This window comes from Notothenia coriiceps, unplaced genomic scaffold (genome assembly GCF_000735185.1).
Source record: "Notothenia coriiceps isolate Sejong01 unplaced genomic scaffold, NC01 NC01_scaffold00015802, whole genome shotgun sequence".
In the NCBI taxonomy this organism is placed as follows: domain Eukaryota; kingdom Metazoa; phylum Chordata; class Actinopteri; order Perciformes; family Nototheniidae; genus Notothenia; species Notothenia coriiceps.
In genome coordinates, this window is record NW_011348503.1 from 689 (window position 1) to 22,015 (window position 21,327).

Below are 21,327 nucleotides of genomic sequence, written 5' to 3' on the forward strand. Positions count from 1 at the left end.
ATTAAATTCAAATCTACATAATTTGGTTTGAACCATATTTGCAAAAAGCAGGCTGTGATGCCCCTGTGGGTCCATCAGTAGAGAGGGTGTGGCTGTTCCGTCTGTGCTGCATTGAATCCAGTGATTGCCTTGATTGCGGTGATTCAGGGCACCTGGGTGTGGTGTCCTGGAGCTATTTAAAGCCTCTCTGCTCCTATCTGGGGGCTCTCTGCTTTCTCCTGCAGGCAACCGGCTCTGAGGAGTAAACCCAGTGTCTATTTTGACGTGTTTGTGCAAAAATAAACACCTTTTTATACCCGTTAATGTGTTGTGTCTCCTTTTTGTTGTGGCCTTCTGAGCCAGGTCGCAACACAGGGACACATCTGACAGCACCATGCTGCACAATACAGGAGCCTCAGACTGAACCACAGCCCATATTAGCTTTCATGTTGCAGTCTCCTTCTTAACTGACTCAAACACATCAACCATTGTCTTGTTCTGGAGTTTAGCTTAACAACAATGCATCTGGGAAAGTGTACCTCTAATTATGGGGCACACTTCTTCTTTAATACTAAAAAGTATTTAATACATTTAAAAACATGTGAACATTAAATTAGACTTCAAAAAGGGATGGTTAAATGTGCTTTCAGTTGGACTTTGATAAATGTGTGCTGATAGGGAAGTCTGCACCTGTATAATTTTCATTAATTCTGTCCTCAGGTGGTGAACAACAACTTGAATCCAACATGGAAACCCTTTCGGATCACCCTGCAGTCTCTCTGTGGAGGAGACATGGACAAACCTATAAAAGTAATTGCTTTTCTAACATAACAACTCGCACATCTGCAGTGTGTTTCTTACCCTGCTATATGCTATGGCGTCCGTTGATAATGTTTAAGAGTTTTCACAGCAAACTTATGTTGGCTCTCTCAGAACATCTCAGTTTCATGATGTATATTTTTTAACTTCTGAAGCAAACATGTCAGGAAGGAGGCTGTTTTCAACTATACACTACAAGTGAGTTACCCAGTGTGTTACAGTCTCTGTCTTTCTTCATCTTGCCATCACTTTACGGGTGATGTGGTTGAATGGAGTAGAAGCGAGTGTGAAAAATACACGATGCCGCCTGAAATCTCTGGCCCGACAAGATTTCTTCATCCAACTTGATCGTGTCATAATACATTTGTCTGAAACTACACATTCTTCTTTAGTCATTTTACTGTCCACTCACACTAGTATATTACCTAGAATTAGGTTTTCAATCTCACTTGCATGTTTTCACTTCTACATTTGTAATTGTTGCAATAAAGGGTCAGTTCACGCAAATTACAAAAAAATGTAATAAACCATTTTGGTTTTATCTGCCCAGATTTTTTGGATCTGCTTCCAGTCAAATACAATGGAGGTCTTTGAAAATATATTAAACTATAATATAATACACTGCTTCATTTTTATCTAGTTTAGGTGAACTGGCCCTTTTTAGTGTTTTTGTTTTCTATATGCAAGTTATTTAACTTTTTTTCATTTGAATTGAATTTGATTTAATCTCCACTGTGTGCTTTTACCTGTTTCCAGGTTGAGTGTTATGACTATGACAACGATGGCTCGCATGATCTTATTGGAACCTTTGAGACCACGATGACGCGCTTCCAACAAGCATCGCGATCCTCTCCAGTATGTGTGTTTACATTGTTTGGATGTAAAAACCAAATTAGAATATTCCCCCTTTATTCACTAATTGTAAAGACATTGAATGCTTCATCCTGGGTTCTGAAAAACACCAATTGAAAACACAATTTTCTTACATTTCAAAGACCTAAAAACAAACCAATTAATAGAAAAAGTAATGGACAGATTAATTAACAATGAACACAATCTTCCCACTGGTAATAACACCCTTGCTGTTGTGTGTTGTCCTCAGGCAGAGTTTGAATGCATGAACAGTAAAAAGAAACAGAAGAAGAAAGGCTACAAGAACTCTGGTGTTGTGAGCGTGAAGTCATGCCAGGTATAGTTCTGTTTTTTGTGTTGAATGCTTGCGTGATACACCCTGAGTTAAGTAGTCTGGTTTTGAGATACATGGGCTCTTTCATAACATGGATCTCCATCTTTTAGGTGGTGAAGGAGTATACCTTCCTGGATTACATTATGGGAGGCTGTCAAATCAATTTCACCGTAAGTCTTGACTTGTGTATCAATGCCTCTCGTTAGTCACTTGTATTACCATGGCACAAACAAACCCTGCATGTCTTTTGGGAGGTGGCTATTGACTTCACAGGCTCCAACGGGGATCCCAAGTCTCCTCAGTCCCTGCACTACATCAGTCCTCAGGGTGTTAACGAGTACCTCTCTGCCATCTGGTCTGTGGGCAATGTCATCCAGGACTATGACAGGTATATGACACATACAACCCACATTCAAAACCTCATACAATATTATTATTAGTGCAAATTGTCTTCCACATTTTTTTAAGAATTGGCTGTGTACAAACATTTCCCTAGTAGATTGTATTTCTTTGTGTGCAATATACCTTAATATTTTGTCACTCACGTACTAAGGTTTTTTTGTCATTCCTGTGTAGCGACAAGATGTTTCCTGCATTTGGCTTTGGAGCCCAAATCCCTCCCACATGGCAGGTAAGACTTGCATGTAATTGTAAAAACTGCAAATGCACCTAAAAGACACAGCAGCTGTTTGCATGCAGTTTGAATCCGATATATAGTAGTTAGGCTTGTGAACTAACATCTGATGATATTGTGTTTGAACAGGTTTCCCATGAGTTCCCTCTCAATTTCAACCCGTCAAATCCATTTTGTACAGGTATGTAGAAAGATTGTTAGACATGTTACAACAAATATTATCTTGACTCTACAGAACACATGCAGCTTAATATACAAAAGTTTGCAGTGTGACAATCTCAAGTGTGTGTGTGTGTGTGTGTTTGTGTGTGTGCGTGTAGGCGTAGAAGGTGTGGTGGAGGCCTACAGGGTGTGTCTGCCCCAGGTCAAACTCTACGGTCCCACCAACTTCTCCCCCATCATCAACCACGTAGCCTGCTTTGCTAAGCAAGCCCTGCAGCAGACCACTGCATCAGTGAGTATTTCTGTTCATCCATCATCAGTAATATGACTGAAGGCTTCTATGACCAGTATAACTGCCCTTCATGCACATATAGACCCTCCATATTTCACAGATAAAGTAGATCTCCATGTATCATTTTCACAATGGGATGATTTGATAGAAGCTCAACCAGAGCAACAGGGGTTTATGGCTGATACCAAAAGTGTTACGAAAAATATCACTCGTCACCGGCGTGAGCTTCAATATCAGAATACATGTATTTATTATCCTTCCAAGAATGGAAGTAGTCATCACATACAGAGCTGCATGGGACAAATACTTCCCAGAACAGTGTCCTTCAGATGCTTTATATACAAGAGAGGGTGTTACAGTCACAAGATGCATGAATACCGGTTCAAAGCAGTATTCTATGCTTAGTTCAGATTAGCTAAGGCCTGCGTAAGCAATAAACATGACAGTCATATGTCTATCTCCATAGAGGCTGAATCTTCATGTTAATAGTTGTCCCACAGCTATCATATGCCTAAAACAGATCCTGACGCTCTTCTAGGTAATCATACGTCCGGTTACGTGCACAGCCACGTAGGGCCTTTGTTATCATGTGCTACTCTGATATTAGAAGAGTACAGTCAGTATTTTCCCAACAAAAGGGATTGCCCATTGAAACTATTTTCAGATGATATTATATATATCCAATGTATTGCATCAGATGTGTCTGCTCAGGAGAGGCCCTACCTTGAGTTGTGTACTTAAAAATAGCTGGATACATCTGAAACCCTTTATTCCAGGTATCATTAACTTTTGACATAATGCCAGAGCTAAGTGAAATATTCATTCTAGTCAGTTTTAAATATTTACTCAGGTGTGTCACATGCTCTCATTCCGAGTGTCTCATTGCCCTAACTGCATGTGGATAGAGCCCATTGACAGCAGCTCATTAAAAATCAGGTTTGATGTTTCTAAAATACATTTCCTGACCTTTTGAAGGAATTGGAAGGGACAAATCTAGAACATCTCGATCATATCATATGACAATGTAAGAAGCATTTTAGTCTTTATTTAAAACTTGCCAATTAATAAATGATCTTCTTTTCAAAGCAATACTACGTTCTGCTGATCATCACTGACGGAGTGATCACAGACATGGATGAAACTCGCAGTGCCATCGTCAACGCCTCTCGTCTGCCCATGTCCATCATCATCATCGGAGTAGGGGGGGCGGACTTCACCGCCATGGAGTTCCTCGATGGAGACGATGGACGTCTGCGCTCTCAGACCGGCGAGACCGCCATGCGAGACATCGTCCAGTTTGTGCCATACAGGCAGTTCGCAAAGGTAAGTCACCGTGACAATACCTCTTGTAAAAATGATTGCTATACATTAGTCATTACATTTCAGAAAATTATCTTGTGAAATTTCTTTTAAGAACTGCATGCATTTCAGACTTTTTTCCAAGCATCCCACTGCGTCATTTTTAAGTTAACTTGCTTCTAAAATTGCCAATCCAAACTTAATATAATAGTTCCTCCATCCAATGCCGGTATATATGCACAAACCCAGGGATTCCCAGCCCATCCACCTAGATCTCACTTAGCTCTGTGTACTTTGTGTATTTATCTCTTTTCAGGCGCCCTGCCAGGCTCTTGCCCAGAGCGTATTGGCCGAGTTACCTCAACAAGTGGCCTCCTTCTTCAGTTTATTCAAACTGAAGCCTCCCCGAGATCCTAGTCCTTCATAGGGGTACCCCAAATATTTCAGTCATAAAACCCTCCACCACCCTAGTCTTTGCTTGGCATACATGATTAACCGCCTCACCGCACGACTCATCACATGTAGTGATTGCTATCCTCATTGTTTCTTTTACTTTGCTGTGTTCCTTTCAACATTTTCACCTCTGTTTTGCCAAAGATCATTCGTCAGCTTAAAGCAGTGGTTCTCAAACTTTTTCTGTCAGGCCCCCCCTTTGGAGAAAAAAAAAAAGCCGGGCCCCCCCAACACAAATAGTCAGGCTCAGTGGCAGCGCCAGACATTTATTTTGGGGTGCTGTGGGGTAGCTTGACGTTTCATAGAGGGTGAACCACTGGCTTAAAGTAAGACAGTACAATGCATGATGTTGTACTTTCTGTCTTTTGTCCGGTTTGATAAGATTGATCAAGTTTCGTGTTTTTGTTTAAATTTAAAGCGCTCTCCAGTTCACTAAAACACACCAGTTAGGGATACAGTTTTCAGTCATCTATCTAGTGGAGAAAGTGCTAAAACACTAGCATGATATTTGCAAAAAGTGCGATTTTTCTCGGATTAAAGGCCTTCTTTCTAGACCTATCCCACAACTAAACTACTGTTGGTATGGCTGGTTTGTTTAATGCACGTTTGCAATCCACAATGAGCACACAATCATCAAAATGTGTTCTGTAGTACTACACTACTCAGTCACTGGTCATCAATATGTCGTGACCGTTTGAATCTTCAGCTTGTTTCCAAAGTGAATTAGGTTGAAGCTTGACAAAAGTAAGAGGACAAGATAAAACAATATTGCTGCTGGTATTGCCTTTGCTGTCACTGTGCAAAATGACACCCTTTAATAGTTAGTATTTCAAAGGGTGGAACATAGCTCATCTGCATGACTTTCTCATCTCATCCCTGCTTCCTTCATTTAATTGAATCAGTTGTTATAATTATCACTTCATAATACATTTCTCATCCGTGTGCACCTCACTGTACTTTTTTTAAACTCTTCTTTTTACCCTTCAGGGTCCTCGGGAAGCACTGGCCAAGAGTGTGTTGGCAGAGGTACCGGGTCAGCTGGTGGAGTTTTTCAATATCATGAAGCTGACTCCACCCAAAGCCAGTCCTGCACCGACCCCTGCACCGACCCCTGCTCCGACCCCTGCTCCGACCAACTGATGCTTCACGGAAACTAACAAACATCTCCTGCAGATTACAAGCAGATCCCAGCTTCAGCTTAAACGGCAATTAGACACATTTCCTTCCTACACTTTCCTAACTAAACCTTTTTCTTTCCACACACAACACTTTTAACAACAAGCACTCCACACTTTTGACCAACCTGTGTTTTTTTAAGTGTCAAAATAGACGTAGCTTTAGTTAGATATTAGCATCCATGTGGTCATTTGAGCTGTTACTCAGTGCAAGTGCAACTTAAAACCCGATCATTCCTTAACTTTTAAATAATAAGTTATTGGGCAGGGAATTACTTATGAAAATAGTTAGTAGTAGTAAACTAGTCATTTGAACTGCACAAAGATTTAACCATTCATTGTTTTTACAAGATACATATGCAAAATACATTCACATTGCAGAAACATTATATTTTTTTAATTCATCATGAGAGTGCGCAGTTTACTTTTATGCTCGTTTGATGGCTTCAGCACGAGACTAAAAATAATGCTGTTAAAGGCATTAAGATGACCTTTTAATTATGGCATCAACAAATGCATGGGAAACTGGTGTGATAGTTAAAATATATCACAAATAATTTGTATATCATTAGCAAAATGCCTGCTGCACGACTAGCATAATCGTGTACATGCATTATTGCCAAGTAGATATGTAGACGCTGCTGTTTTGGCACATAGAGAACATATTGCCTTAATGTTCTCTGATGCACATGCTTCCCTATGCACTGTGAGGTTTTACCTAATGAATGCCAAACTCTCTGTAGTTATAGACCTGTGTAAACCAGAGCTATGTATACCTTAAAGTATGAAACTGAAATATTGTGATCGCTACAAATTAGTAGTTTGTTATGAGGTATTGTGCCAGTCATCACTCAGTTAGTGTAGTTTACCATTATGCCAGTTTGTACTTTGGCTTCCACATTTAGATTAACACACCATTGGGCCGTTCCCTTCACAATGACTAACAAGTAAGGATTTACTTTTCCAACGATATGGCCATCGACCTTTGATTTACTATGTTTTATCTTATTTCAGTATTAATCATTTCCTCCTGGAAACTAGATTTAGTACTGCTTAATGTAATCTTTGCATGTCGAGTACAAAACTGTTTGTTACAATTTAATTGTTGTACAATGAAAGCTATAAATAAGCATCTGATGTATCGGCTTTAGTGCTCTATTAGAAATAGGTGATGTGCCTTAAGTGTTTCCATACAGAAAGTGCACCCCCCCAATAAAGCAGCTCTTATACAATACAAATTGAACTTGAATTTTATTTAACACTTTAATGCAATTCTACAGGGTGATGCCAAGGTGTTCTTTTGCCATCATTTCAAAAACACAGCCGTCTTCTGCCAATGAACACAAACACTTTGTGTAAAAGAGTGCAAAGGTTGTTCAGTGAAATCATTGACAATATACAGAAGTGAGTTGTTGCCGAGACATCCCATCAGTACTTAGATTCCTCTCAACCTAATAACCTGGACTCAGGCACTTAAGTTCTTGTATAAAAAAAATAGCCTTTTCTCAACATTGATAGGATTTATTATTTATCATAACATGATGTCTTTCTGTTGAGTCTGTAAATCCAGAGTGTAGCTACTCAGAATGGATTATATGATGTATTTTTTTCAAAATCCTTAAGACTAAGAGTCACTTTACTTGCATCAGTTCACATGCGTATACCTCAGAGCTACAAACCGACATTTCCTCTAGCATTTAGCATGACAAACATTCTACCTTTTCAGTGTAAAAGTATTTCACCTGCTACTACCATGGCAACAAATAGCCAGTGACACAGCTTTAGGGTTTGAAATGACTGAAGTTATGGCCCCATGCTGATTTATTTATTTACATGCGGTGGATTTTGTTGTGATCCATGAACTGTTTGAGGTTGTGCAGGTTGTCCCACCACTTGAAGAGGAAGGTCTCTGCGATGAGGCTGAACCAGGGTGTGATCTCCACTTCTTTGCGCTTTGCCTTCTCCAACATCTCCTGAAGCTCCTCCTTGCTCACATAGCAGTGGGTTTTGATCTCATTGGGGTCTGGACTCAAATCCACATCCTTCAGAAGGACAACAAAGAGATGTTATCTATGATTTACAAAGACGGGCCAGATATCCTAACCCTAAGTCGAACAGTGCTACCTTCTGCATGAAGAGGATGTAGTCAATCTCATGTTCTCCCCACACACCGTCTGACTGGGCTTTGTAGTGGATCCTTGTCAGATAAGTCATTTCATCTGGTGTCACCTGAGGAGCAACAGGAAGTAAAAGGCGATCAGATGCAAGGAAAGATTCCTCTCCCAGTATTTCAGGAGTCAGGATTTCAACACATGCGGTTTACCTGTTCCATGGGGATACCCAGTTCAGCCTCGAGTCTCCTCTGAGCTGCTCTCCTCACTCCAATTGCGTCCTTCTCCTCCAGCTCACTGTCTGTGTGTAAAGGGTGACTGCAGCATGTGTTTGTGAAGCAGCCTACGTACAGACACAGGAGAGGGTTAAACATCAGTGCTTAATCATCTTGCCATGCTATATTCACCCACGAGTATTTTTGGAAATGGTTAAACTGGGGTATACAATTGTCACTGACCTGGAAAAGTGATTTTGGCGTCAGACCTCTGTTGTAAGAGCAGCTTCTCTTCACTGTTGAAAATGAACACGCTGAAAGCTCTGTGTAATAGACCTAGAAAGACAAACAATTTACTATAAGTACACATTTGAAACAAGTTATGCACTTGAGGCGAGACAGGTGTGTCCAGATAGGTACCTTTGTCAATGTTAGCATTCAGGTGGCAGTTTTTCTTGCTTTCTGCTCCAACTTTGTGGTCGTTCTCGTCGATGAGGATGCACATCTCGGCCAGAAGCTTCACCTGCTTCTCGTCCAGGTGGTCTGTGGTTATCTCAGGCATTCTGACAGCTGACTGTAGGGGTTTTACCTCACTATACAGGAAGAGGGGCAGTATGCAGAAAACATTCATTTAATGCATATTTTCCAAAGTGACAGTCTTGAACCTTCAGTAACACAGTAGGTAGTACTTGACCAACAAAGCCAACTGCTGTTCACTCGTTTTTCTGGAGTTTTCATAGAAAGACTGAAGAAAACTACAAGATGCAGTTGAAAGCTCTGGGGAAAAAAACGTGTTAGTGGACCCTGAGTGCTTTTCAAGTTTAGGACTGAACTTTCATTTTAAAATAGGAAGTAAATCAAAACATAATCAAAGCAAAATATATTTAATGGTGTGGTTTCTGCAAAAATATTGTTAGCAATACATAACAATTACATTTAATTACATTGTAATTACATTTACAGAAAATGCAATATGCCCTTATCAACTTCATAGTGTCCAAGTGAAGCTTTTCATATTGTTGATTTAGTCAAATACTCAAAAATAGTAAGAATGTAAATATTTATACAAAAAATAGCAATGGTACCATTTCAGGCGCTTTACTTTAGGTGGGCGTTAACTATTAAACTTATATTTTTGATACAGCATGCCATGCTGCTATATATCTTATCTTGTGAGCCTTAGTTTTACGTTAGAAATGTACATGTTAAAATAATATTGCTGTCAATGCAGCTTGCCTTGATGTAATGTTTGTAATGTATACCGTATTGAAGAGAATATATCCAAGTGTCGAGTTGCTATTGTAAAAGTGTGTACTTTAATACGCAAACCTATGAATACAATGTTTGTTAAATAAGAATTTGGCATGACTTTATTTCATGTGAGGCAATGACATTTATCCGAACTATTGAGACAGGTTTTAGTGTAGGTCAGCTATCAATAGCACAAGCAGCATGTCTTAGCTTAGGCTTATCTCTTGCTTTGCTCTTCACAAACGTAAACAATGCCTTCTATAAACCTACATTAAATAGCACTAGCTTACCTTGAAATATTTCTGACGCAGGAAGTGTAGATATGTCTTTGCTCAACTCTGGAAGCACCAGGTACGTTTGATTTAAGCACAGGGTTCCTTTTGGTGGAAACCATCCGTAGCACCGCCCACACTCCCCGCACCATCGCCTGACATAAACAGAAAACCAATCACAAGGTCTGAGCGGGTGAACGAAGGTAAAACCTGGAGAGGATTTCACTCAGGTAGGACCGGAAGTTACGTTGCTGATGATACCTGTGGACTGAAGTCAGGGCAGACAGGCAGAGGGTACACTTTGGTTGAGCTTTCAAATGTTTTATACACATTAACTACATGCTTATGATTAATTAAACCCATATGTATTTTACTATACAGCATAGGGGTTGTAACAAATTATTATTATTATGTATCCATGCAACAATTGAGAATCTTCTGTGATGGAGGAAGTATGTACATGGTTCTAAAGTAAAAGTACTTTGTTCATTTAAATGGCCACTAAGTGTATATCAAAGCAATATTGTAGTAAGTCTCACTAATGCATTAACAAGAAGAACCCATTCAGTGGAAAATAGTATGATCTTAATGTCCCGTTCTAAGTAATCCACTTCGTGTCTTCCTTCAGACACAGTCAACACGCCATCATACCACTGCACAGCCCGCACCATCCAGGCCTCTGACATCTGAACATAAGTATGCATTGATTGCTACATACACAACCTACTGAGAAACCGATAACACGCTTAATTACTTACGAAACAATTTCCCTGTTTCAAGTGAATTCAATGTCGTACTTTGCATGTGTCTACGACGATATTTCAGAGCCAAATACTGTGGTCGAGCCACTTAGCTTTCACTGCCTGCTTCTGAGGTCACTGGTTTTGATTCGATGATTTAGCATCGGCGTCACTGCCCATTGGCTTACACAGTGCAAACACAAACCATGTGATACGGAAATCGGTGTCCCAGTAAAATACGTGATGTGTCAACATTCGGATAAATATTTTGATTCTGAAATTGTCGTTATTGTCCACTGTCAATTCGCCGAAAAACATGTAACGTGACACGTCGATAGGTTTCCATATAATCATACCGAGTAAGGAAGGTTAGGCTGCTGTTTTTCATAGACGGTAGCTAGTTGCCGCAATTAGCATCATATGTGAAAGCTAGCATGCACTAGCTTGTTGCTCATTTTGTTTGTAAACCGCCTTTCTGGCTGTGAATCAGTGACAGTGGTGAGTTTCTTCCTTGTTTCGTAATATTTCAGATAATATCGGTGAAAGGTCACACGCCTAAAGTGTACGGTCACATGGCATGAAAGCTGCGTTACATATTTGTATTGCAAGCGTTACGATAATGTCCACTTACATTTTCCATGGGCAGTAATTACTCAGCGTTAAATACACGGTTTCAGTCTTGCATAATGCTATGCTAAAATATGTTGTCCATTGTCCCATTGACTATAATGTTAAATGTGGCGCTATGCCATGATAACAAGAGCACCAACATGCACAGTCCGAACATGTGTTAGCATGCAACGACCTTTAAGATACTGTCAAATGTGCAACAACAGTGGGCAGTAGTCAGTAAGATTAATTACCTTTGAAAAGAGGTTTAATTGTACTTACTTTACTTTTTCAAATGTAGAATTTCTAAGTTCAGGTTCTAAAAAGTGCACGTTATATTTATAAGCAAAGCCTGCTTTCTTGACATGTGACCGCATTAAATGTTGTTTTAGAGCAGCTAGTACCAGAGCAAGACTGTAACTACTAAGCACCCTTAATCTAAAATATCTAGTTGAATTACTGTGTATTAATACAGGGAAGGCGTCCTTTCACCTTGAACTGTTCCTGCAGTGACTGTGAGCCTGAACGTCACTTCCTTTTTTAATTTCAGACAGGTGGTGATAACATACCAACCTACACACGAGCCAACTAGAGAGCCTTTGTTTACCTGCCTCTAAGGTGAGCGGGGAGGGGCAGGGCCACCGTACGGTAGGAGGAATGCCTGTGGAGGGCGGGAGCAGCAGCGGCTCTGCTTCGGCTGCCCGCCACCCAAAGCAGAAGCGCAAGGCTCACAGTTTGTCCATCCGGCGCACCAACAGCACCGAGGAGAGGCCAGCAGGCATCCAGAGAGGAGACATGCTGGAGGGCCAGGTGAGCGACATGCACAAACATCTGGCATTTCTTGCTTTCTCACACACAAGCACACTCTGACAGCAGCACACAAGTATTTTGGCATCACATCATGCTTATAAAGCGTGTGAGAACATATTTTGTAATCCAGACGCACAATGTTTATTTTGGACGTGCCCCAAAAAATACATACCAGAATGTTTTTCGTTATTAATTAGCATTTTCCTGGTGATGTTTTTTGTCATGTGAGTACAGTACCAGCCGGTTGAGAAGCATTGCTTCTATTTTGTACCTGGTGTTGTAACATTCACAGCTCCATACTGCTCTGTATTTACGAGATGTGGTTTCTCCTCTCTGTGCAAATGGGAGGGTTTTTTAGGCATCTCAATGAATTTGGATTAAAATGTATTCAGTTCAGGTCAATGTCATCTTGATTTGGCATTTTTTGAACATTTCGTGTGCTGCATTTACACGTGGTTAATGATTTATATTCTTATTTTTTTAAACAAAGGGATCTACTGTGACTTTTTAATCCTACTGGTCCCGTCAAGTTAGTGATTAACTAACCAAACTGGTTATTTAAATGAGAGCTACAATTGATTTTTAAAGACTTTAAGCAGGTATTTCCTGGTGCAAACCAGTTGCTGTCAAGTCTCTTTTCTATTGAGATAATAAAAAGCTGTTTCTGTTTGATCAAGAACATCCTGGTTATTACTGTTGGGAGTTGGCTTAAGGGTGACCCTATTTAGAGTTATCTCTGATAAGGTGTTCTCGATTATATCATCATGTATTTCTGTCATGGGAGATTTAACTGAATGAACGGCAAAACATTGTATTTGGTGCTTTATTTTCTTTCAGATGAACTTTCTCTGTTAGACAATGTTCGTATATCATCAGCCCTTAAAACTAGAGCTCAGTTTGCACCGGCTTGTGGTCTCATCAAGTTTTAATATGGGCCGCTTGTCCAAGGCTGATTAGTCTTTTCACCAGGCCTTTTTGTCTATTGCCAAGACATGCTGGCTCTGTTTATGTACCTAGTCTACCCCCCAGCAAAAGTTCCACATACACAAAATGCAGTTTCCTTCCATCAATGCTGTCATTATTATCCAGAGTACATTGCAGGTTTTAGGGCCACAACTAAGCAGCTTTCTAAAAAGCAAACAACAGGCAGCCGTTGTGAAGTGTGTTTACATGAGGCTCCGACAGAATGGTCAGGCGGTTAACGTCACTCTCGCAAACTCTTGGTCATGGACGTGTGCCAGGAGAAAGAGTGACAGTCAAGTGTTTGGTTTCCACGGCTTTCTGATGGCTAGAGAAAGCAGCCGCTCTTAAGGCGAGCTGTCAAATGCAGCCTTTGGAACCTCTTGTTTTTTTGGCAAGCTTTTTACGTGTCTTTGGATGCTAGTGTGGTGTAGACTGGTGGTCAGATAACTGGGTGCTTTTATGAGTTTACCATGGAGGTGAGTCAGATGAAATGTGTTGGTTGGACCCTGGCTCTTGTTATGTAGCTCAAATTTTGGATGAGATTTTACGCAATTGGTAGCTGATTAAATTACGTAAACACACAGGCTGTGTTTGACATGAGATTTATATAGGTTGCTTTCGATTTGTTTGTTTTCCAAAAAATGTTGGACCTGTCAGCCACATTCTGTTTTGATGGTTCAATTTTGAACATTTGAAATGCTCAAATTTGACCCACTATAAGTAAAAGAGAACACCACACTGCAGAGGGATATGAGGGGAGGACGACTGCTCCATACACCAATGGGATTTGTAATGTATTATATGTCAGTTTACCATCAGGTTCATTCAAGCCTTGTTCTCTTCTGCTCTGCCTCTGCAGGACTCTAAGCTGCCCCTCTCTCTACGGCACAATCTCCTTGACCTTTTTGGCCAGATTGAGCGAGAGTTTGAAAATCTCTACATTGAAAACATTGAATGTAAGTATCAGATTGAGAGAGTGCGGCAAATATATTCAGATTGCATTTAGATTTCTATGAAACATACCTTGGTGAATTGATCTTCAGGTGTTGATTGACGGACCAGATGGTGTCGTTGTTTGCTTACTGATGCTCTCACTGTGCTAACATTACAGTACGCCGAGAAATCGACTCTCTGAACGAGCGTCTGACCGGAGATGGACAGACTGTTGATGGAGGAGACCCCACCAAGGGGGCTCTCAAAACAAAAGGTGCAAAATGTTTTCACAATTGGTTGCTGATCTCAATATTCTGAACAGACACTTCTGCATCTTTTGAAATTAAAAGGAAAACTATGTATGGGTGGCTCTCAAATTAAGTGTATATCTCATTCCATTGTTGCACAATATTTAAAAACACAATGGCTGTCATTCTGTGCATAATGATGTCATCAACTCATGTTAATAATGAATAGGTAAAGAGGAACCTTGCATTGTAAAATTGACATGAAGCTAAACCTGAAAAACTGGGATGAGTTCCGTTGTAACTTAGGTAAAGCCAGGTTTGCTGAAGTAAGCCTTGTTTAACCAATTCTCTTGTTTTATGAAACAACCCTATGGTGTGGTGTGGTGTGCACAACTATAACACTTTATAAGGCTATTAGTGCAGCAGTGAAACCAACCAATGCCACAGTGTTTAATTCCCTTCATTGTTTTCTTTGTTCTTCCCGTCTCCCAGCCAGCCACAGCACCAGCCAACTGTCACAGAAGCTGAAGACGACCTACAAAGCCTCCACCAGCAAGGTACCTGCTATTTTAGCTTATTTTATAGAGCTCATAAGATTTGTCATCTGTGTAATTATTTGAGCTGTGGGGGTTATGGTCACAGACTATCAAAAGCCCCTTTGTTGCTGAGTGAGCAGAAGGAAGTCTTTGTATTCTTCCCCTGAGGTCATGATATGTAAAGGTACACAAATGAAACTGTGACCAAGAATCATTACTGTTGAATTTGTTTTTAAAGTGCTTATGCATTTGGATAAAGACTTTTGAACTTACAGGAAGTGAAGGAAACTTTATTTTGTATTATTAAATGAAATATTCCCTTGATTTCTTCCTTTTTAATCTCTTGCCTATGTAGTGCTTGTACACTTTCCACGGCAAAATAGGTGGACCTCGCAACTTCCGTGTGGCCTCATGCGAGTTGTGGGGAGGAGATTCATGGGTAACTTCCTGAATGCTCTGTTGGTCACTAAGCATTGTGAGGGCCAGCTGACGCCTCATCTCTTCTCTGCTCTGCACCCTGTCAGAAGGCCTGTGGGGGGTCGGCTGCATTCCTAAATGCATTAATAAAACACTTCCAAAAACATTTGGAAGTGTCGTCACTCAAGTTGTTTTTTTCTGAAATGTGAGCATGGCATCCATTTCCTTAGTCGCCCCTTGACTCACTTATCATTAGCCCGTTTAGACAGACTGGCCTCAAACTAAGCAACTTTCAGTTCAAAGTTAGTTAGGAGTTAATTAGACAGTTTGAGAGTTGGCGAAGAAAATAAATCGATACCCCCTGCATGTCTTTGAGCTAAATACTAAGTTAACGTTGCCTAGTACCAGCATCTCAAATACGCAGTGATTTAACTTGTTATATGTGGCATTTTTAATCAATCGAGTGTACCGTACTATTTCTTGCCCAATAACTTGGCATCTCCGCTAGTTGCCTGGCAACTGCTTTTAGATAAGAAATATTCCAGGATATACACTTTGTAAAAAAAAGCCCAAAACAGACACATCTTCTTATCTAACTCTGCAAGAAGTGATTTACCCAAGTTACTTCCTATTCCTTTAATGAAGGGCTTTGTTGCGCATATTAAAGCCTTTTCTTACATCTGGTGTTCCAATAATTCTTTAGTGTATATTCTAGTTATTTCTGTTTGCCGCTGTTGCTTATGCCTAATGTATGAATGAATGTTATTTCCTTAAAAAACTAAAATACAGAAACAAATTATGCCAACATGAACTTCTCTACCTCATTTTCCTACCAAGTTCCACTTCGCCCCTCAAAGTCTGAGCTACATGAAGAGTGGAATACAATCCTGTTCTGATTTATTTAAAAGTTCCTTAAGAGGATACATAGGATCGAGGGAGAACTTCCTGAATTAACAGAACTAGCTGCTATGTAATAAACAGCTAACCCATCAGCTGGCTAAGAAACATGACAGAAAGCTAATGTTGGTAAGACTTCTTTGAACTAATGATCTGCACTAACTAACTCTACCCTTACCTCTGGGGTGACTTTGACTGGAATGGGCTATTTTCCTGTTGCTCATTGATTGCAGATAAGGTTGTGTTTGTCCTGTGAGCTGAGTGAGAGGATCACCTCACACAGGGGAACCAGATGCTTGGTTGCTGCATTTAATGACTACCAATGATCGAGGCTTATTGCTGAGGTTATTGCAGCAGCATGCACAATGCATCTTGTGACTCAGATTCACCCTTTCATTTGTTCATCTGCTGACCTGCAATGACTTCAGGCCATGTGTAACAAGACCCCTCTATATATTTAGAGGTGCCCCACTCGTACAGTATCAGTGTTCTGATGAAGCTTGAATTGGCTTTAGAGTAGGCTTGATATGTATACGTGCGTGACACACACAGTTGCAGAAACATTGTCTGCAGTGCTTGTGGCACATAGATTTGGAAGTGCTAAAACACTAGGAATAATTTCCACATAGTACAAGTAATGAGGAAAATCAATGAAAGGCTAATCCCACTGACATACTGCATTCATAATGAGCTGATAACCTATGCAGCTACAATATCCATGAATTAGTCTGTGATTTAAATCTAGACTGAACACATAGTTGTGCAAAATGTTTCTTCGATCTGAAATGATTACCATGAAAAGCAAAGTTATATTTGATCTTTCAAGCGTTATTCATTCTTTCTCAATTTATCGTCAATGTATCTCTCCGTTGGAATCCTGTATCCTGTAGGAAGTATAATTCAAATTTTAAAAGAGAGCAGTTGACAAGTTATGATCTTTCTAGTCTTACGGTATGGTTATGTAATACTTGTAACCGTGGTAATACCATAAATAAATAAGGAATAGCCAGCTTTCAGTTATACATTTATATTATATAACACAAATAGTAAACCCTATTGATTCAGGTGTCTCTGTAATCGTGCCATAGTAGGCCTTTAAAATAAGTCACACATAAGCTGTTGGCCAACTCTCTCAAAATAAATATTATACCCATCAATTCTAAAATCGTAGTATTGGTGCAACTGTTACCTACATTTCTTCCTTGTTTACTTTAGTTCTACTCCAGGAGAAAAGCTCATCGTTCGTCCGTTGTTTTCTCCATCATGCCCACCTCTCTTCTCTCTTCCCCCCCATCCCCGTCCCCGACCCCCCCCCCCCCCCCCGCTCAGATTGTGTCCAGCTTCAAAGCCACCGCGGGGTCCCGGGCTGTGTGCCAGCTGCTCAAGGAGTACATGGGCCACCGCGACGGGATCTGGGACCTCAGCATCACCCGCACCGTGCCTGTGGTGCTGGGCACCGCCTCCGCAGGTACACACATTCTCTTAAAGGACTATCTGTCAACCACTGCCACCGGGTTCTGTACACAGCCAACATGATCAAAGTGCTTTTTCATTCAAAAGGCAATGTATGCAATATTTACACCATTAGATAATAATTAATAGTTTAGATATTTGATAAGACTTTGTATTTTTTAAAACATGATTGTATTCTTATTTCCATTATATGACATTGTAAGAAACTCTACAAACTCTGTATTTGCTTGGAATAAACGTCCAAGTTGGTGTTCCTTATAAAGTGTTGTATAGCTGACTTGATTACCGGCGCTATTAACTTACTATAAAAATGTAAACGGCTTCATGTTGTCCCCGTCCTGCTCCCCTCACAGATCACTCGGCTTTGCTCTGGAGTATAGAGACTGGGAAGTGTCTGCTGAGGTATGCTGGCCATGCAGGATCAGGTAAAAACTTGAAAGGAACTTTAATCATTTGTAATTAACCGTGAGACTCAAAACAGTGTTTCTTTGTTAAACTCGTTTAATTCAAATGTATAGGTTAATGTTATATGGAAAAGTGTGTCTTGGGTTGTGAGATAATAGGAACATTTGATGTGACATTAATAACATAATTGTTCTTTCGCCCCCAGTCAACTCCATCAAGTTCCACCCCACAGAGCAAATGGCACTTACAGGTATTTATTTAAAGTGTTTATGTTGGTAAATGACCCAGATCTTTGTGCATCCGACTGTTGGACCATCTTCTCCCTGCTGCTGTCTCTCCTGCAGTGGATCTGAATGTGTGTTTGCTGATGAGTGCTTTTGTTCCCACAGCCTCTGGGGACCAGACGGCTCACATCTGGCGCTACATGGTGCAGCTTCCTGTCCCCCAGCCAACTCCAGACGTCAGTGTGAGTACCTTTGTGCATCCTGGAATGTCATGCCGTTTTAAGAGGTTTATTTAACATCGAAAAGATGAATTAAGTCACTGAATATTAAGTACAAGTGCAAATATCTGTATCACTGCAGGTAGAATCAGACTTTCCTAAGAGACAGTTTAGCGTCAGTAATCTCCAGACTTTGTGGAATATGTGCAGAATTAAATGACAGAAAACTAATATGTTGTCCTTTGCTCCCCCCCCCCCCATAGGCCCCATGTGATGAGGACCAGGACTCTTCAGACAGAGAGGAAGGGGAGGTGGACGGTGAGGGTCCTTGCGAGGTCCCCACTGTCAGGGTCGCTACAGCAACCCTGAAGAGCCACCAGGGGGTAGTGATCGCTGCCGATTGGCTGGTGGGAGGCCGACAGGTGGTGACCGCTTCCTGGGATCGAGCTGCCAACCTGTACGAAGTGGAGACGTCTGAACTGGTTCACGCTCTCACTGGTACGTAAACTGACACATTCTAACTTAGTGCGTATACTGTGTAGTCTATATACATTACATTTTCAAGTATGTATGAGTTGTTCAGATATTGCATTGAGTATGTATTATCTTCTTCTGCTGTCACTTTGCACAACAGATACAAATATATTTTAAATCGTTACCAAATGAAAAGCAACACAATGCAACCTTTGTCTCACCCTATCATTTACAGTGACTACCTTTCTGAAAAGACATAAAACATCTATAGTCTTTTTAGTTCAGTATAAAGATCCATATGATTGTGTCATTAGTCTAAATGCCCACATGTACCTTTGAACGTAGCCTTTAGTGAACAGGAAGCGAGTTAGTGAGACTAAATGGCAGCCTTTTCGTTTTATGGAGCACTTTTTATTTTTGTTCCCCCCCAAAATAAGGAAGATCTGCTCTTCCCTCTAATTAGTGTGACTACACAATCAGATAGATTGTTCTACAGAAATGTAATGGACCGGATATACAACATCATTATATTCAACACTTGAAAGAGAACCTTATTAACGTGTGTGTGTGTGTGTGTGTGTGTGTGTGTGTGTGTGTGTGTGTGTGTGTGTGTGTGCGTGGGTGTGTGTGTGTGTGTGTGTGTGTGTGTGTGTGTGTGTGTGTGTGTGTGTGTGTGTGTGTGTGTGTGTGTGTGTGTGTGTGTGTGTGTGTGTGTGTGTGCGTGCAGGCCACGACCAGGAGCTGACCCACTGCTGTACCCACCCCACCCAGCGGCTGGTGGTCACCTCCTCCAGAGACACCACCTTCAGACTGTGGGACTTCAGAGACCCGTCCATCCACTCCGTCAACGTCTTCCAGGGACACACTGAGTGAGTCTGTCCCCCTCACACACACACACACACACACACACACACACACACACACACACACACACACACACACACACACACCCTGGTTACAAGTGACATTATTAAGGAGGATTGTGCATTACTAATTAGAGATGCATAAAACAAATCTGGAACAAGTCGCACATTCAACCTCAACTCATTCCATCAGTTGTAGTTGCTGCAGTCCTTATGTTGCCCACAGGGTGGTGCTGTAACATCTCCCTGCTCTGTAAATCCCTCCGGTACTTTCTGCTCTCCCCTCTTTCCTCTTACAGTGCAACATTAATGTACAGAGCCTACTGCTCTAAGCCAAATCCTCCACTTGCCTCTCATTCATTACTGAGCACTTCTCTTCACTTCGACACTTTGCTTTTCTTTCCCCCGCTCTCTCTCTCCCTCTCTCTCCCTCTCCCCCTCGCTCTCCTGTTCATTTATCTGTCCGTTCCTGCGTTAATCCTCCACTCTGTGTAATTTGGCACTTTGCTCGCTGTTAACACTCAATTGCAGACGCTCATTTCAAAGCGATGACAGTCTGGCTTGACTGTGGCTTTCAATGGCAGCGCTCTATAAGGGCACAAGAGGAGTGTGTGTGTGTGTTTATGTGCACGTCTACATGGGTGTGCTGCCTGGCTGCATCTCTCTGGCAGCCTTTGATTGCGAGTGGGGGGATTACATAGAGCTCATTATGTGCGACCCCAACATGTATAATTCCTGCAGATCCCACTCTAATTCTCTCCCATAGACAATTGGCATAATGAGATGAAACCCCAGTGTTCCACAGTTAACAGCAGCCCCTCTTTCCATTCGTCTTTCCAGTTTGAAAGGCCATCGATGGCCTTTAAATGATACACTTTCTTACTTCTTCTTCTGTGGTTGGTTGACGGCAGCAAACGTACTCAGAATGCTGTCTCGCTCAAAACAGATCAAACGGTTTGCAGAAAGACTGAAACAACTTTAAAAAGCTGTAAAACTGCCACCTGATCGTTTGAGTGAGGAGGCAATTAGTAACTAACTTGAACTGGCTTATTTTTCATGGAGACTCTCATCTAGTGCTGCAGGTACTGATATTTAAACTTGTCAGCTGGTCTGCACAATTTCAAAAGGAGTACAATTGACACCTTCACATTTCTTTGGTCACATGCAGTCACCCCCCCTAATGATACTCCGTTTACTGAAGCTGCAAATTCTTACATTTTGTTAAACATATGTTTACAGTATACTTACATTTTCTAACATACGTTTGCAAATGTAATGTGTTGTTTCAGCTGTAGTGTGTGGAAGTGTGAGGGAGATGGTTAGTCAGAGGGAATGGTGTTGATAGTGGTTTTGTTTTAGGTCCCATTTGAAAAGGTCTCATCCCCTGGCTTTGTCCTCTTTCCCACCTGTTAGTCATATATCTGTTTGAAGGTTCTACATCAGTTACTGTCTTCCTGCCACTTTTCGTACTCATTTTCTCGAATCCCCAGTACGGCGTAAACAGCACAGTCTCATCTCTGAGTGAGAGTGCTTTAATCGGAGCGGAGGCTGAGAGCTGGAGGGAGACATCCTCTCGTTTCCACTCTTCATTGGCAATTACAGCTAACGCTTCCTGACAGTGAACCAGGGCAGTTAAAAGTGCAGCACACGCCCTCCATCCCAAACCGCC

General features: G+C 41.1%; 3 protein-coding genes across 7 annotated transcripts in view; 2 read left to right on the forward strand and 1 right to left on the reverse strand.

The window, feature by feature from the left end:
* Positions 1-690: 690 nt before the first annotated feature.
* LOC104949249 (copine-3-like) lies at positions 691-7,233 on the forward strand (the record flags this gene model as incomplete). The annotated part of the gene is made up of 10 exons (XM_010775571.1): positions 691-789; positions 1,555-1,653; positions 1,901-1,987; positions 2,095-2,154; positions 2,239-2,372; positions 2,561-2,615; positions 2,748-2,799; positions 2,939-3,072; positions 4,159-4,395; positions 5,812-7,233. Coding segments are annotated over 10 exons (1,110 nt in total), but the record flags the coding sequence as incomplete, so codon positions are not given.
* Positions 6,887-10,727, reverse strand: idi1 (isopentenyl-diphosphate delta isomerase 1). Of its 3 annotated transcripts, none has more exons than XM_010775568.1 (7): positions 10,607-10,727; positions 9,867-10,003; positions 8,746-8,918; positions 8,569-8,661; positions 8,323-8,453; positions 8,124-8,228; positions 6,887-8,041 (listed from the first exon to the last, which is right to left on the reverse strand). In XM_010775568.1, the coding sequence occupies exons 2-7, from the start codon at positions 9,998-10,000 to the stop codon at positions 7,829-7,831; spliced, it is 849 nt and encodes a 282-aa protein (XP_010773870.1). In that variant the 5' UTR covers positions 10,001-10,003; positions 10,607-10,727; the 3' UTR covers positions 6,887-7,828. The 3 variants fall into 3 exon arrangements, with proteins under 3 accessions (XP_010773870.1, XP_010773871.1, XP_010773869.1); XM_010775569.1 differs by having other exon boundaries at positions 10,646-10,664; XM_010775567.1 differs by lacking the exon at positions 10,607-10,727 and adding an exon at positions 10,110-10,293.
* The window catches only part of wdr37 (WD repeat domain 37), an 18,210-nt gene continuing 7,355 nt past the window's right edge, over positions 10,473-21,327 (forward strand). Inside the window, exons 1-11 of one of the 3 annotated variants that reach the window (XM_010775564.1) lie at positions 10,473-10,544; positions 11,748-12,007; positions 13,830-13,926; positions 14,082-14,177; positions 14,644-14,708; positions 17,331-17,469; positions 17,828-17,899; positions 18,085-18,129; positions 18,269-18,345; positions 18,585-18,819; positions 19,523-19,664. In XM_010775564.1, coding sequence (XP_010773866.1) covers positions 11,855-12,007; positions 13,830-13,926; positions 14,082-14,177; positions 14,644-14,708; positions 17,331-17,469; positions 17,828-17,899; positions 18,085-18,129; positions 18,269-18,345; positions 18,585-18,819; positions 19,523-19,664 — 1,121 coding nt within the window. In that variant the 5' untranslated portion in view covers positions 10,473-10,544; positions 11,748-11,854. Of the gene's footprint in view, positions 10,545-10,814; positions 11,087-11,747; positions 12,008-13,396; positions 13,447-13,829; positions 13,927-14,081; positions 14,178-14,643; positions 14,709-17,330; positions 17,470-17,827; positions 17,900-18,084; positions 18,130-18,268; positions 18,346-18,584; positions 18,820-19,522; positions 19,665-21,327 lie in introns of those variants that run through there. The other 2 variants (XM_010775565.1, XM_010775566.1) reach the window with 2 other exon arrangements.